This window comes from Amblyomma maculatum, chromosome 8 (genome assembly GCF_055883805.1).
Source record: "Amblyomma maculatum isolate TAMU_Amacu chromosome 8, ASM5588380v1, whole genome shotgun sequence".
NCBI lineage: Eukaryota > Metazoa > Arthropoda > Arachnida > Ixodida > Ixodidae > Amblyomma > Amblyomma maculatum.
In genome coordinates, this window is record NC_139351.1 from 105,839,638 (window position 1) to 105,857,407 (window position 17,770).

General features: G+C 47.4%; 1 protein-coding gene across 1 annotated transcript; it reads left to right on the top strand.

Moving 5' to 3' along the window:
- The first annotated feature begins 2,944 nt into the window (after window positions 1–2,944).
- LOC146182110 (high-affinity choline transporter 1-like) lies at window positions 2,945–14,997 on the top strand. The gene is made up of 9 exons (XM_084575896.1): window positions 2,945–2,981; window positions 4,189–4,344; window positions 5,710–5,888; window positions 6,673–6,822; window positions 7,790–7,919; window positions 9,517–9,734; window positions 9,960–10,330; window positions 12,630–12,845; window positions 14,745–14,997. Exons 1-9 carry the CDS (start codon window positions 2,945–2,947, stop codon window positions 14,995–14,997), a joined length of 1,710 nt encoding a protein of 569 aa, XP_084432022.1.
- The last annotated feature ends 2,773 nt before the right edge of the window (window positions 14,998–17,770 follow it).

Genomic DNA, 17,770 nt, shown 5'->3' on the forward strand with positions numbered 1-17,770 from the left:
GGTTAATTGGAGAAATGTGGGAGAGGCCTTCGCCCTGCAGTGGGTATAGTCAGGCTGCTGCTGATGATGATTACTCTATATAAAAGACGCTTCTCCTGGTCATCATTACGCTGCGCTGGCATATTAATCTGGTTCTGAACCTAGAGCTTCAGGAAGGCTGATATCTGGGTTATGGCTTTAGAATCTACCAAATATGTCCGATGTTTTGTTTTTTTAATTGCTCCCGTAAACTGCTCAAATATCGACTTCCTGCTCATGCTTACATTTATATTTCCTCGTTAATAATAGCGCATCCCAATCCACGATTCGGAGCGTCTTCCAGGAGCCACGAAGGAACACAGTATTCGTTGCTGTCGACACGGATATCAAATTTTGAATACAAAGCCTTCATTGAAACACGGGCCAAAGAACATTGCCCCAAACCACTGATTTAAATACACCATTAGACAAACAGGTCTAGCTTCAAAGCGGCGGTCAATGTTTCTTGAAATACTATGAACAGCTTTTCCATTCGGATTCCATTCAATCCGGCTCTGTAGTCGCACTTAGGCTGCAGGGATCAATCTTGGGCGACGAGGTCCATAGGAGAGAGAGAGAGAGAGAGAATAAGCCGTTTTGTTCAATACTGCCGATCTAAGGCTGGGCCTATTACGTTGCTCCGAGTTACGAAGTCATGGTGTCGTAATACTGCACGGCACTGGTTAGCGATCGGTAACGCAATCGCTGGCGTTCTTGGAAATGTGAGTACATGTATTGATTATCGGCGCTAACTTTACCGTCCGATGCCATTCAAATATCTTCCCAAATAAACAAGGTGCTCATTTTAGACTACCCGTCGTGTTGGCGAGGATCGCGTGCTGAGCGCTGACTAAGAAACTGGTTAAAACGGCAGTTTAAACGTGGTTCAAATACAACTTCAAACAAGGAACGCGCCATCCCTTACAACACATCACTGACAACGGAGCCACTTTTGGCCTTTTGTGACCTTTTGTCACTTTTGGTGGTAAAAACATGTATTGCAAATTTTGACGGAGGTTTGTTCGGCGCGGAACCTTAAGGGCCTCGTCCTTACAATACTGAGCGGAGTCCCTAGTCAGGGACCCACTGGCGGTTGCCGCCGCCCGCGCACGCCGCGTTAAGGCCCTTTGGGCCTGTAGATCGCAGCAGCCGAGCAAGGTCGCCTCCCAGACCTCCCGGGAAGGGTTAGGGACGGGGGAAGGGATGGGTTTTGTTGGCAGGCCCATACCATGTGGTAGGTGTCAGCCACCTCCCCACAGTACTGGCACTGTCCAGTGAATTGGGAGTCAAAATGTTGACTAGATTAACGTTTAACTCTATTATTGCACATATGCCATGTTTCCAGAGGCCAAGAAGAAGAAGAAGAAGAAAGTGCGAGGCACGGCGCCGCTTCGGTGCTCGCAAGAGGAACGATTCCCGGTGACCTAGGAACATCAGCCATGGTCTTGAGCACGGCTTCGGCGTTTTTTGTGCTCGTGTACTTGATGTTCGTGCTATACGTGGGCGCCATGTCAGGCCACGGAAAACGCCGCAAGGGCATCGTGCCACCCCAGCCCTCGGAGCCCTCACTCCATCGGCGTACGCTCGAGGGCGGAGAGAACGCGCTGATGGGCCTTGTCGTGGCGAACAGGGCTATCGGCCCCGCCGTGGGCACCGCCTCGCTCACCGGTGAGCCTAAAGGGTCCTTGAAGGAGGCTTTCTAAGCCTGAAGAGAGGAAAATGGTCATAAAGGTTAGCTCATTTCAGGACTAACTGCGCTGCCCAATCATTAGCCCCTAAAGAAGTCATATTCACTCCCTCTCAGACCGTTGCAATGAGATATCTAGCTGCATTGATGTTCCACGCCACAAGCGATAATTCCCATGCCTAGGCTCTAAATTCTATATTTCAAGCACTTTTTCTTTGCAGCAGCTTGAAAACTTAATAAGTGAAAAAAAAAAAGCGTGACTTTTTTTTGTTACCATTCTCTAAAACACGGTAGTAATTTCCGCCAAACTTACCCATTTTGACTCCCCGACTTGTCTATGCCGTGCTACTGGTGGAATGTTTTCAGTGAACGGTATTTTCTTCCACAACGCCGGACTTGAAAGACACTCGACTATGCTACTTTACGTGTGACGATGTCAAGGGCCTGCAAGCGAGAAGTGGGGAAAAAGATTGTGCAAACATGAAACCCGTAGACTACTGCGCATCAGAACACACAGCGGTGCTGCAACATAGGCATACGTCTTAAACCCTGAAAAACTCTTTTCAATGGACCCCTTGCAAAAATCGTTAAGTAGGCTTTCCCACGCTGCTTCTTTCCCCAAACATGGCGTCACTGGCCGCCAGAAAAACGGCGATATAGACCTGAAATCGCATGTTGCTTCTACACAGATGCATGTAGTGGTAATAGAGCAATTATGCGAATATGTTCTGATGCATAAATGATATGAATTATGGCCATAATATAATGTTTCAATACATTGCTGTTCCTCCATTAGAGGGGAATGCAGCATAGGGGTGAAGCTGACTTAACATTTACGAAAGGGGTCTATTACAGTAGTTTGGCAGGCGTCATCGTACAAAAATACAAACATGTTCAAACACAATTCATGCACTGCGTAAACTCGATGTCGAGTCTATTAAAACACGCATAATATTACTGTACATGTATCCGTACTCATACGTATATAATCACTACAGATGTCACTTCGAGTACAAAAGCAAACCACATGTAGATATAACGGCATGTAATTGCTAGAAATTAACATAACTCGTTCCAAAACAACGGATTTCACTCTTTAAAACACCAATATAGGCGCAGAAAAAAAGAAGGAAAAGTTCAGTGGTACTCATTGTTCTGTTTTATATCTAACGATTCATGAGTGCATTTCCAAACTGTTTTGATTAAACTGTGGCCCGTGGAAATATCATACGCAGCGACATGGACCGGCGGCAGCTACTTGAGCGAGATCGCATACGTGAGCTACCGCCATGGCTTACTGTGGGCTCATCTGCCTGTCGGCTGTGGTCTAGCCCTCGTAATAGGTAAGTGATGCTCTTTAAAAAAATATACGTCCGTGGCATCAACATTTGCCCACTTACAAACGCAAAGACCATCCAAGCACTTGAACCCCAAGATGGCGCGAGTATAAGCGCCATTTGACGCGCATGGAGGAATTCACACGCCGCGGTGGGGGATTAAACCCACATAAACAGGTTGACAAGGAACTTTCACACAGCTCCTAGTAAATTCAGTTTGTCGACACAAAGCGCTCACGAGATAGGAGCCCACATTGTAACGCACTTCCTTTTGTACCAATCGCAATGATCGCTAGTTAATTATTTTATTTAAGCCCCTCTACCGTATTTTCTGTGCAAATCTCGAACAAACTCTTTTAACGAACTTGAATACAGCTTCATTATTACATTGGCATAAATTACCATGTCTCCTAATGACGTACGAACCACTTGTTGCTAGAGTTGTAAACAGGGTACGCAGTGTACTTGGTGCGTGTATAAGCTATAAGCTGTCAAGACACGTACCGCAGTGGCTGCCACCTCGGTTGACATAACGACACATAAAAGAGGCACAAATTAAGTGATCAGGAATTAAGCGAGTCGCAAAGTGCATCTACAGTCTGTCAAAAGTTCAGAGTCCAGGAGGTTCGCTTATGAGCTACACCATGTGGCTTGTACTTCATCCATACCACTCCAAATCTGGAGGCATGACTCTGCCCCTCCTATGAGTAGTACATGCAATGATGTTAAAGGAACCGAGTTCAGAACCTGTATGCATGGCTTAGAAGTATAGTGTCTGAATACTTGTTCCTAAGGACCCGCTGAGTTCTATTCTCCTCGGAAGTAAGCTTCGGAACTATACGGCGCCATTCAATTCGGTCGTGACATTAGGTCTCGTGACGACACATTATCCGCCGACAAATTAGTAGCCGGCCATGACATTAGGGCTCGTGACGTCACAGAACCCGCCGGCCAATCAGCTACCAGCCGCGTCATCTGGCAGATTATCGGGCGGACGGCCAACTGCTTTTCGCCGGTGTGGGAGCCTTATGGTGATAGCGCACTAAACACTACCGGCTTAGGCACCACCGCATCTCTTTGACGTAATGGTGTGCTTGTTGCCATATCATGTCCCCCTCCCTTCTCTCCCATGGCTGCTGTGCGCAGGTGGCCGCTTCCTGGCGGCCAAGGTCCGGCAGCGCGACTACGTCACCGTCCTGGACGTGTTCCACGAGCACGTGGGCCGCTACTCGGTCTTCCTCTTTATGGCACCCGTGTTAATTGGCGAACTGCTCTGGTGCGCCTCTATGCTCAGCTTCGTCGGTGAGCAGCATCCAATCCGTCTACAGCGCGCTTTTTGGAAGTGCCGTTTTCCAATTGCACGGATATATTGGCAGCTGGTAGACTATTAGAATACTCGAGTGGTTAACAAGATGTGTAGAACAAGTTCAGTTCAGTTCAGTTCAGTCGTTCAGTCGTGTCCGACTCTTCGTGACCTTATGGACCATATCACGCCACGCTTTCCGGTCTTTCACTATCTTCCTAACATCACATAACTTCATCTGCAGCGCCTCGAGGATGCCATCTAACCATCGCGTTCGCTGCCTACCCCTTTTCCGGTGACTCTCAACCTTTCCCAACATCAAATCTTTCTCTAGCGACTCCTCTCTTCTCATCAAATGACCAAAGTAGCTGAACTTTAACTTTAGAATTTGACCCTCCAATGAGCAATCAAGGTTTATGGTCGACAATATCGACTGATTCAAAGTCAATGACAACCCAGAGTCACACGTGGTACAGAAGCAAGAAGTTGGCCGGAAAGATGTTGCCATATCCGGCCGTGTTATTAGCGATCGTATCTGGCAAAGCAAGAATACGTGGGAGCCGTTGATGAAAACGTTTAAAAGCGGTGACTCGAATAATGTGATGATGTGCAAGCAATCCTGAACAAGGTGGCATATTTCATCTTTTAATTTTTTTTTTTCAGGCTTATTTACTTATAACGCCATTTCACCGCGAAGATCCACCGTACGCCAAGCTGGATGGGAGGATATGGTGGTCTACTGCTTAGTCCGATGTTGCGGGTGCGATCTCTGTCAGCGAAAAATGACTAGATATTGCGAGCACTCGAAACTAGGTCAATAATTGGGAATATCTACCTAGTGGAAAAAAAAAAAAACATTTAATGACGTTATGTTTCAAGGGGAACGAATTCTGAAATCTATCTCACGGTCGATTAACGTTTATTGTCAGGCTGAAATATTTGCTGTGAATACATAGATGTACTAATGACTTGATCTCGTTTATTCTTTCTCCGGGATCTTTTTAAGTGACGTATTCCACGACTGCACAAAGGCGCCTCTAGTTCCTCTCTGCTACTTCACAACTGCACCGTTTTTTATTTCAGCTGCGTTGACACATATCTTCATTCTCGTTCGGGCGTTGCCGTATTATTCCGAAAGGGCCGCGGCTCTGGTACCCTGAGCAGAGATCATATAATACTGGTTTCAAGTGTCGAAGTCCTATTACATAAAGACATTTTCGTACCAAAAGGTCATTCTGATATCAGAGATCTAAGCAATCCTTAACTGTGAAAAAAACAGAGTCTACTAAGTGAAGAGTGATTGTTATCACACTAAGCGAAGGCGCCGGCTTGAAGGTGGTGGCATTGTTGGAACGTGACTACAGCGCACCCTAACGCGGAGGCGTACTCGACAGGTTTCGTGTTCCAGGACATGACGAACGTGAACGAGTCCGTGGGTGCCATATTCATGACTTGCTTCGTGCTCACCTACACCACGCTCGGAGGATGCTACTCCGTCGTCTACACGGACGCCGTGCAGTTCATCACCTGCAGCATCGGCATGGTTAGTGAGCATGCGCAGTATGTGTGAAAAAAAAAAATAGTGCTCGTGCGCGAAATCTTGAGTATGTCAACGCTGTCATCGGCCTTCGTGGTCACGCTAAACGTTTTCTACAAACCACAGCTGGCCTCGACCAAGTATGTGAATTAAAGTAGAGCGCTACCACGCCATCTCTTCCTATCCGGCTCTCTAACCATTTTCGGAGCCTTTATAGGCGCTATTAATTGGGCTTTTTTGCGTGACGTCACAACCACTGATAGCCGGCGAACGATTACCTGAGGCGGTACGAAAGCATAACACATTGTGACGCGTAAGCTGATCAGGTTGCAGGCGCTGATTTTTCTTGCACTAAGGGCGAAAATTCACAGAGCCTTTTCTTTAGTTGTTACGTACCTCGAATCATGAGGAAGTGTATTGCCATATAAGATTTAATCATCTGCCATGAAGTTTCTCATTGTAATTCCTTTTGAGCTTGTGTTCTGTAGGTATTGATGAGCACGGAATAACTATTATTATGTGATTGTTGCTAGTATCGCACCTTTCGTTGTCCTCCCATGTAATTACTACAGTGCGTGTGTGTGTATATACAAGTACTTATGTGTGTGGAAGACAATAAGTTCCCTCTACTGATGTCAAGCTATAAGGGACGCCGGTCGATTGCTCTCTGTGCTAATTCTAAATCCTCGCGTATTTGCTTCTTATTCGCACTCAGCGTCACTATGAGTGCGTCAGGTGTCATACAAATCAGTATATACATCACAAGCGTCTACCTCCTGCGCGCGTGCAGTGGATCTGTGTGCCGTTCTGCATGAGTCACCACGATGTGGGCACGCTGAAGAGTCCCGAGACCAGCACGACCGGAACCATCAGCACCGAAGAGGCCATCAGCGTCTTCGACATCGTGTGTGCCACAGCGCTGGGAGGCATCGCGAGACAGGCGAGCGCTCTCACACTGCGCTCTTAATCTGGTTGCACAAAAGTTTCAGTTACAAGTGAAACCTATTTAAAGGCTCCACTTGTAACTGGAACTTATGTGGAACCAGATTAAGGGTGTATGTCGGCATTCAGCGATGCGGAAGTTTTCCTCTGCTTGCAACGAATTAGTACCGTACACTCGTGTTTACACTAACATGGACAGTTGAGGTGAAAAAAAAAAAAATGCCAGAAGATTATGCTACTCGGTAATACGAAACTATAGCCCAGCTCTCCAGGTATATCGGTCTCGCCCTATGCTAGGGTAAATTATTTGAGAAAGACATTTATATATATGCACTTAAACCCCAGGATTTAAACGCTATCGTTCAGCAGACTGACCAAACTTCGATGTTCCGACCGACCATGGATGGTTGCGAGAGGCCAAGTAGAATCTTTCGCTCCAGGTTGGCCACTGGCAAAAAAGGAGTCAGCTTCTCAACCAAGCGGTATAACTAGTAAATCAATGCAATCAACAGATGCAAACAATCCCTTATATTTAATTCATATTTAAACCACTTACACAGTGAGCCAGGCGGGTAACTAATCAGCAATACGGTCGGTAAGTTGATAGCTTAAAACTCTCAGTAGTTCCTGACCAGATAAACATCAGTGACCTAAATCATAAACATCAGTGACCTAAATCTAGATGCGTCAAAGCCTCTGGCGCTTGAGCAGAGACGATAAGAGCATCAAGGCAGACAACTGAGGAAGTTGGTGTATATTCATCTCAAATATAATAAAAGCGCTACGCACAAGAAACACGGAGGAGGACACAGCGCTGTGTCCCCCTCCGTGTCTCTTGGGTGTAGCGCTTTTATTACTTTTTTGAAATGGCGATAAGAGAAGAGCGAGAGATCGCCGTAGCATCTCTGACGGTCGCCCTCGGACCAGGCGTTGGATAACCCCGCATTGCACGTTTCTGCTCGCAGGAGTTCTTCCAGGGCGTGCTGTGCAGCGACAAAGTAGTGACGGCCAAGATCATCTCGTATCTGTCGGGCTTCGGCTGCCTCCTCGCGGCGCTGCCTCCTATAATCGTCGGGAGCGCCGCCAAGTGGACCAGTGCGTTCCCCCCTCGCGTAGTGCAACTCATTTCACCTTTCATTCGGACTCCTTGTGCGCGGTGAAACAATGGTTTCAGGCGGGCTGAACAAAAAAGTGCTTCCCCTGCCACGTTGGCTGGGTGCGTGAACGGAACACGCACATATTCGCCTCATGCGCAGAACCTGGCCCTCAAGAAAACGTTTCGCTGCCTAGCCTCCGAACTCCTCGTTACAGATACGAGTCTAGTGTGAGGAAACGAACGGTTGTAAATCGGGTAGCAATAGCTCAGTCAGGTCGATCGTATAGTTGAAAGGTATTTGAATACTTCCTGATTGGCATAAGGTACACACACTGATATGTACTGCTGAAGTAAAACTTGTTGCTGGTATAGTTAGTGCACATTGTATGAAACCAAGTTAGCGCCGAACAGGACGTGCACTAGAGAGGCAGAGAGGATGACGCTGCCACTCCTGTACTCACCCTGTTTTGTGCTAAATTGTTCTCATACAATATGTACTCTTAAAATAGTTGCCGTTCCGTCTTCAGTGGTGCTGAGAATGAATAAGTCATAACATGGTACTGACAAAAATTCAGAAGCTGTTTTTCATACCTGCACAAACGAGATGCGGAGTTGGCTTGCCCCAGAGTTTAGTCAACCCTGACCATCCAGGTTCGCCAGCTGGCCGCAAGATGGGGTAAGCTGCAGCTTCCTTCATCATCATCAGCCAAACGTTCCGGAAGTTTGGCGCTGCTTAAAGTTTAGGTGAACACGCCGAGAATTGACTAAACGTTCATCGCAGGCACAGGTACCGGCATGTAACTTTGAGGATACAAACAGGAGACACTGAGCAAATAATATATGTGGGCGAGTTGTTACGTGTTCATTTTGTTACCAACGAACCAAGGTGGGATAAAAGAAATGATATCAGCGCTTTTGTTGGAATGCCTTCGTCTTTCTTTCCGCTTTGATGCACTAAGCAGAATAGAAGACAACACACGAATAAAGGCGCCATTGCTATCTCACGGATTGCGCGTCTGAAAATGCCCCCCCCCTCCCCCCCTCTCTTTCCTCTTTTCGATGGAGGCGAAAAGCAAAGCGCCCGTGTGCTGTACGTTAAAAAACCCCATGTGGTCAAAATTTCCGGAGTCCTCCACTACGCCGTCTCTCATAGCCTGAGTTGATTTGGGACGTTAAACCCCACAAACCAAACCAAACCAAACCAAACCACCCTCTTTCACTTCTGCTTCCGCCTCTTCCCTTATGGCACGGTTCAGGCGTCCGTCAAGAAGTGTGACAGATATTGTGCCTTTTCTTTCCTATAAGCGAATTTACATTTTTACATCTTTACTGTGTGGCACGATAGTGCGGTGCAATTTAATGATGACAAAATGTCCAATAAACGTGCAGAGCGCTCTGCTCTGAAAGGACATCGCTCTGGATGAGCCAGTCTTCTGCGACAGTCTTCGTCACACTGTCATTGTGCTATTATATCAATCCGCCCATCTCTAGAATTACGCACCAGCTGCTGTAAATGTTTCCCTGCGAAATGCAAGTGCCGTTTTCTGAGCCGGTCTTTCTAAAAAATGCATACTTTTTCATTTTTCTGCCAACCAGACTTCACGGCCATTTCGGCGGACCAGCCAGCCCAGATGGCGGGTGTGGAGGCCTTTTACCGCCTACTGCCGTATGCCATGGAGCGTCTTACGCCGGCTATATTCGGCCCCGTCATAATGGCAGCTTTAGTGTCGTCTGCCCTGTCCTCCCTGGCTTCAGGCTGCTTGGCCATGGGCTCCGTGGCTACGCACGTCTACCACGCCTTGCTCAGGCCGGCTGTACGTAAACAGTATAGTGATCCGCGTAGTGTTCTCCCAAGTTTATCTCTAGTTAAAAAGTATAAAAGAATAAGAAAGTGAAAAGGGAAGAATGTCCTAGAGGGGCAAGCATTGGACACGGTGGCTCTTACCAACTATTCTAAGCTCTAAAATATAAATAGCCTATAAATTAATTAGACAGCTTCTATTTTCCATCACACGAACTCGGTCCCCTCTCGTACGCAGGCCCAGGAACGGGAGATGTGCTTGGTGCTTCGGCTAAGCATTGTCGCCTCAGGTGCCCTCTCGCTGTCGGTATCGCTCAGCCTTCGCGTTACGGCAGGAGTTCTGCGGCTTTGCGCTGACTTGGCCTACGTGACGCTGTTCCCACAGCTACTCGCCGCCTTCTACCTGCCTAGCAACGCGTACGGTTGCCTGGCGGGCTTCGCGACGGCTGCCCTTCTTCGAGCGCTGTGCGGCGTGCCCGAGGTCGGTCTGGAAGCCGCCGTACAGCTGCCGCTCTTTGACAAGCTGCGCGGCGAGCAGCGATTCCCCTTCCGCACGGCCTGCATGTTAGCCAGCGTCACGGTCATCCTCATCGTGTCGGCCATGTTCAGGTAAGTGTTGCACGTGGCTATAATGACGCGCCACGCTGATAGACCAGGGTGTAGTTACACCGCTCATTATGCCATGAAGGGTCCCTCTGATTAAACAAATTGTGACGGCGTGACCCGTGGCGTCACAGATCGCTAATGCGACAACAGCAACATTAACGCAATAGACATATCTCACATCCATAGCCAGATAGTTGCTAAGCTCTCCTACTGTCGTCGGTACTTCGTATCCATACAGGAGGGCATTAGGCAAGGACACACTTACTCTCCAACGCTATTCGCTGTTAGCTTAAACGAAATATGAGCAGACTGGATATGAAATAGATATAAGGGTCAATAGAGAACACCTCAGTAACTTTGCCGGCATTTCCTTGTCAAAGCAACCCGCTGAGGTGACTCAACATCAATGAATTTTTAGTCATCACTTATTTTACAGTCTCGTATAAAACTCTTTCTTGATATGCCATGCTAATGTTATTTATGTATATACAAACATTATTAAACAGCAAAGTTGAAATCTTGGTCAGTTCGTACGTGTTCGTTCAAAAAACTGTCAAAACACGGAACACAAATAACAGATGAGGCACACAACGACTTATGTTTATATACAAACATAGTCATGTGGAGATGGTGCTCCCGGAGCTACTCGAAACAAGCGAATGCTGCTGCTGTTCTGATAACTAGAGACCCCCTGTAGGGTTAATGCGGAAAGAAGGGGACGGAAGTCGCACTGCTGGCCCCGTCTGAAGGTTGCTCGTCTGAGAATTGCTGTAAATTAAATCACCCCCCCTTCTATGATGTCGCGTCGGACTCGCGTCTCCACTTGGTCACCTCCTGGTGGCATAGTGAGTGCTGTTCCGACACGAGGCACCGCACGGGAAGCGTACTGGAGAGACCGCCATCGGCTTGGGCAGCAGCAGGTGCGTGCGTTGTTTCCTCCGGATTCCCCAGCCTTGGCCGGGGGACCGTAGATTGTGAGCGCGCGCACCGTGTATGTTTGCTCGAATCCATGGACATAATGGAGTCGGGCGTTCGCCTGTGCGGCGCAGACGTTTCTGCCTGATTTGGCACGGTTCTCCGTCACCGCCGGTGGCGACGCGCGCTGAGCCATCGACGTGCAACCTGTGTCGTCGAGATATGCTCCGCGCATCCCTCATCCTCCCTCGTGATGTGTCGCGCGCTTTAATCCTTTGGTTGGTCGTGCGGCCTGCGAGCGCCCTTAGCTCTACCGAGAGCGCGTAACTTTTGTCTTGCGCTCGCGGCCCCGCTCTCGGGTGCTGCGGCTGGGCTACAGGTTGTAACGAAGTTTGGGGGTTAGTACAGTGTTTGTAGCGCGGCTTTCTGTATAATAAACTCTTGTGCCTATAACTTCTGCACTTGCCTCCCTCGGAGTCGAAGCGCTGGAGCGCAGTGCATGCTGGCTGTGCCCTTGTTTTGCTCTGGCCTCAACCCGCGGTATGTGGGTGAAGTGTCATACACGATCTAACAGCACACCGTTAAAAAGTGACCCTAAAGGCACCACGACAACGCAGGCTACGGCAATAACGTTTTATCACTCGTTGCCTGCAATTAAAGAGAACCATATTTTCTCCGCGAACTGCATTTCTTGGCAGGGCTTAGCAATACCAACAAAATTTCTTTGAAACCCAACGCAATATCACCTCAACATGAATCAACGGAGATTCAATGATAAAGCATGGGCCAACTTTCTGAAATTGAAGACGGCCTCAGTATTCCCACAATGGCGTAACGAAATTTAAGACAAATTGCCAACGTTGACCAGTAATGGTTAAATGAATTCGGAACAATATTTTTGTAAGTGCGCTCCTTATTTCCCGCATGCGAAGCAGATGCCCAACCCACTGAGCTACAGCAGTTATTTCTGAAGACGGTAGTTCCTGGTTAGGACATAACCTGATAACGGCGTCGTTCATGAAACAGTTTTCATGGAATATTGTTGTTATGTGGAGGACTGTGTCACTCGTATTCTATTTGCTATCAGCAAACTAACTGTTAAGCCACGTCTGTTGCATACGTTTCCGGCAACTGCGTATCATATACATAGCAACCTACTGCAATGCTGCTAAACCTTTACTGTACGTCCGAGTGTCCGGACCGTTGTCAAACTCTCAAGAGACAGGCTTTAACTGTGAATAGCCGGCCATTAGGTGCTCGTGATTGTCTTTAATGTTCTTACCATTATAATAATCGTAACCACTAAAACAATGCGTAAAATAATTGCTGCTAACTGCGCGAGCGCATAACTCTCGTCTATTCTAAACACAATTGGTGCGGAATGCAGCTTGCTCATCGGCTCCGGCCTGATGCGAGACGTACTGGGCGCTAAGCAGCAGAAGTTGGCGACTGAAGCCGACGCCGCAGACAAGCCGGCGACCACGCCTTCTGGTGGTCAGAGTCGCCAGCCACCGCCATCACCGCCTGCAGCGCCGGAACCAGCACCACCTGGCCGCACAACGCCACCTGAGACGGCCAGAGCCTTCGTCACTCCCACGGACGGGTACGCACACTCTAGATGCCACTTGGCTCTCGGAATGCAGCTGAGGAATGTAGTACAGTCTCAAAATAAGGTTCATTGTTGCATAGAGCGGCAGCACTGACTCGTGTACATGTTCCCATACAGATCTGCACTGAAGTTTTCACGGGTCACAGCTTTTCTCACAACATAAAGGTTTCTTTAGCGAAGATGCTTCATCTCTTGAATAACTTAAACTATCCTGGGCACGCCGTTGACTATGCGCACTGTGCGAATTCTATATCCACTGAGGATGAGGAGGGAGAGGAGGAGGAAATGACTTAAGCTATGTCACATTACACGAGTTTTAACGCCCAAAGTAACAACTATTAGAGACGCAGTTCGTTTGCCGATATCGAATGAGGCCGAGCACTCCAGGAAGGAAACAGGGGACAAGAGAAATATGGGGAGATGATGGCGTCATTACATTGCCGCATAATATGCTGTGTATCTGCTCTGATCTCCTGAACACATGATGTACTCCGTATTTTCCCTGATCTCCTGACAGTTGGGCAAGCATACTGCAAAAAGGATGTGAGAAGATTGTGCAGCTTTCTGACATGTTCCGCTATGTCCCAGCTGTTTGTTACGTATGCTGCGATGTCTTTTCTTGACACTGGTTTGGGCCAGACTATCGATGGCTTTCTAGACGCTGATTTCGCGGGCAAGTCGATGAGCCAGTTTTTCCCTCAACCCCAGCATGAACAGGTATATTACGTATTATGATTCTAATGTTTGGATTGCAGTTAAGGTATTCTATTATGATGTAGATTGGGCTCACGCTTGTCGGTGTTGTATGCTACGAGATGCTTTACTGGAGTCACGTGGATGTTGATGTTCAAGTTTTAGTGTTTAGTGAGCAGATAGACATCTCGTATGGCATATATTATCACGTGAAATTCTAGAGTGGTTACGTTGGGAGGGTTTGAAAATGGCTATGAAGCTGTCTGCCCGTGTGCATCTATGTGTAGCGTATGCCCCATGCCGAAACGACCGTTCGGTCACGCTATGGCTGTCAATCATCCTGACAGCCACGCCGGCCATGTGGGAAACATATCTTAGTTCTCCTTATCTAGCGTCATGCCAACACGGTTGCCATGGAGACCGCCACCGCTAGTTAGTGGCAGATAGTGACTGATAATGATAGTGGTAGTTAGTGATAGTGATGGTGATAATGACCAAGATGACTGTGACTGACGTCATCACCTGGTGACGTCATGATGATGTCACATCCGGTCATGTCTAATAATCGAAACTCACGTCATAATGACGTCGCATCCGCTCATGATGCCACCAAGACCCTGCCGGGCGTCCGATCCAGGCGTCCGTGCGGCGCCTTTCGTTTGGCGCTTCTTGGAACTTCTTACCATACAGCATACGGAAGCAGACGTAGTACAGTAGGCATCAGCGGCGTCTCAAATTAGTTTACAGGAAAGAAAAGGCGCAGTATTTCCGGACACCTTGACCGAGCCGTAAGGAAAAGGAGTTAGGTGGGAGTGAAGAAAGAGAAAGAGGTGCCTATAGTGGAGGTCTTCGGACCACCGCGCAGAAGAGGCTTTCGCCTCATCACAGTTTAGTGGTCCAAAGTGTCCCATACAATTTTTTTTTTTACGTTTGGAAATATGATGTGGAGCGGTAGCTCAGGTACTTGAATAGCTGGTGTCAGCTAAAACCATGGCGCTCTTCACGCGAAGCTTGCATTAAGCTGCGCGGTAGCGCTTGCGGTCTACCGTGGTAACCTGCAGAGGCCAAGCTTCATAATTTTTAATTGGGGCTATATTTGCTTCACCCTGCATTCTTTTGTCCTCCCCATTTCTTCTTGCCTAATAACAGGCTGTTTACATACGGCTGACCTCTGCTCTCTCTTTACTTTCACCGTTACAGCGCTGGCTCCTCGTCACGACAGAAAGATGCACATAAGGCAAGCACTGCCGGTCCACCTTCGCCTGGCCGGTCGAATGGAACCGGTTCGCCGGCTTCGACGCGGATATCGCTGGAGCGAATCTCTCAGGATACCCGCAGTAATAGAAAGTCCAGGAGGAAGAAGAGGCAGAAAGTCTCATCTGCGTCGTCTGTTGAGGAAACCGGTGCAACCAGCGAACCGGCACCGACTGCGGGACTCACAGTCAGGCTTTGAGTCAGAGGGCTACGATGCATTAATGTCGCGCGTAGAAATATGGGCCTATATTATACAGATACTCTTGTAGGCATTGGCGAATAAAACAATTGTAGATTTTCAATACGCTTGCAGTCCTCCTTGCAAATAGTATGGTGGCAGCAAGTCGGCTTGGTCACCACGTCTGCTGCGCTTCGAACGCGACTCAGGAGTGAGGGGTGGACTATAGTACGCTGACCCAATTATGAACCATGCGCGAGACAAAATACGGCGCGGTTCAGGTGTCGACGCAGCTGACCTTGGCTGCGGCTCAAGGTCAAGGACGGCGTCCGCCGGGGATACGCGATGGCTCGAAACCTGGAGCAGTATTGCTTACGTAATAAAAGGAATACCTGGCTTATGCCATTCGAAGTAAGCCACGAAACTCAGGGAGAGTAAGAATAAATTTTGTCCATTTTTATTTAAACTCCTGCTACGAAGCCCTTCTCTAATATCTTCCTTCACGGCACAGGCCGACTGGACTGTATACGTATCATGGGCTGTGTGCGCGTAGCGGATATCCGCTCGCTGCTCCAGGTTTCCTCCCCATTTAGCGCAAACTAAAAAAAAAAAAAAAAAAAAAAAAAAACGTTTGGCGCCGAACATGATGCAGTGTGGGTGGATGTCGTGAATGCATGGTAGTAGCCAGCTCTAACCCGTTGCTACACTTCATATATCCCCCAAGACCACCTCAGAGAAGGTCGAAAGGGTCATAACTGCGCAGCCATCACACGCTCGGAAGCCCGATACATAACCCCGAACTTTAAACTGCGACGCAAAATTTTGCACGAAACGGAGTTATCTCTGCAATTTGCGTACTGAAATCCACTATATCACAGCAACCATCCCCGCCACATAGATCTGGTACAGGTCAACTCCGGGAATCATGGAAACCAGGCCACCAGCGCTTTATCATGAGGTTGTATCAAACGGGTACACGTGGCTTCCAATGTGGTGTTCTCACAAAAGTTCATCCACTCGTTCGGTGAGATGGCATAGACCAATAAGGGCTGGCGTCGGCTCTATTCTCAAGCCAAGGAAGCCATTGCCATATGCAGGACGGACTGGAGCGTCATGAAACTCCCGAGTTAAGTCCGCTTGTGCGGTGGCCCAAGGATTGCGTGTTCATAACTGCTCTGCAATAAACGTTTTCAGCACCATCCTTCATTGTGGGTACTACTATTGTTCAGCTATACGACTGCTACTGCACACTCCATTTTAAAAACAACCCATAGAGACCCTTTTATTTCTTACGACCGAGCTTCACAGCTGTTACGTGAAGCCCTTAGTTTTTCTTCCTATGTGACGAAGCGACGAACATTTATAAGCCAGAGGACAGCAGTGGGGCAGTGATTTGGGCTTGAACAGCCAGGCAACGTCCCTCTAGATTTCGTGGTAATTTTTAAGCTACAGCTCTCGCAAACCTTCACATCAACATAGGCAGCGCTAGAGACTGCTGAACGTATTTAATAATGCTACATAATATCTCGCAAAATTGTTATGCTTCAAATCTTTTTAGGCTATCTTGATCATGTGACTGCTCAAATGATGATGATGAACGTGTTGACAACCTTTCAGAAGCACTTCCTCCAGGGCACCTTTTTTCTGGTATATACAACCACTCACACCGTGGCAATCTTGTTCCTGATGTGGTTTATTAATCTAAACGATGCCGCCAAAGAGATAACGTGCTTTTTAGAGTATTATGGGGCGCGATATTGGCTCTATTCACGCTTCTCAGAATCAGCGGTGAGTCGATGTGAATGAACTAAGCACATCCATCATCATCATCACCATCATCAAACCTGATATCGCTCACTCCAAAATGAAGGCGCTTCGTCCCCCATTCATAGCCCATTTGTATTCTGCCGAGTAATCTGCGTTCATTTTATCACTGCAAATAACCAAACGTAATCCACCAGCTTGACTACCTGCTGCCATCTGCTATATTTACTACCACTGTGGCTCTATTCAGACACTAAAACGTATTATCAATTTCCTGTTCTGCGCACTATACAAATCCTTACCATGCACATTTTCAATTTTTGTTGAGAGACCATACAATGAATTTTGTTTCCTTACTCTATTCTGCTATCTTTTGTTTTAACAATAGCTGCAACATTTTTGTTTCTATGATTAGCTGCGTTCTCCTCAAGGTAACAATAAATATTTCCATTAACCCTCAAATTTCTCCCCCGAGAGTGATATATCGATAACATAATATTATCATATACTTTCTCTTGAGAGATACAGGAAAGCTATATTTATCGACTTCATAGTACCTCCCTAAAGCACGACACCCTATCTATGTTATAACTGTTTAATTCTAATGGTCTATTAGCCCAGGTAGAAATATTCCGACCACTTGTAATATCTCACTGCTATCATAAACCGCTGTTCTTTTCTGACAAAAAGACTATTTTTCATCACACCAATTTTTATTCCATATCTCTGCTTTATGGGTTTGGGCGCTGAGCTAAGCGAAGTAATTAAGCAAGGTAAATTAAGCAGATCGATGTCATTATCAATTTTGGGGTTATTGAGTTCTCTGTTACATTTTATCCCCAACTCTTTCAATCCATTTCTCTGAGCGCCTCCTACAAACACGCAGTGAATAGCAGCGGCGAAAATATATCCCAGCTTGCCTGAAAACTTTCCTGATTGGTATTTCTTTATTTCTGAGTGCTAGGGCCGCTGCGCAGTTCGAATAGTCACATACTAACAAATTCATGCGAATTTGCCCCGCCGGGGTGGT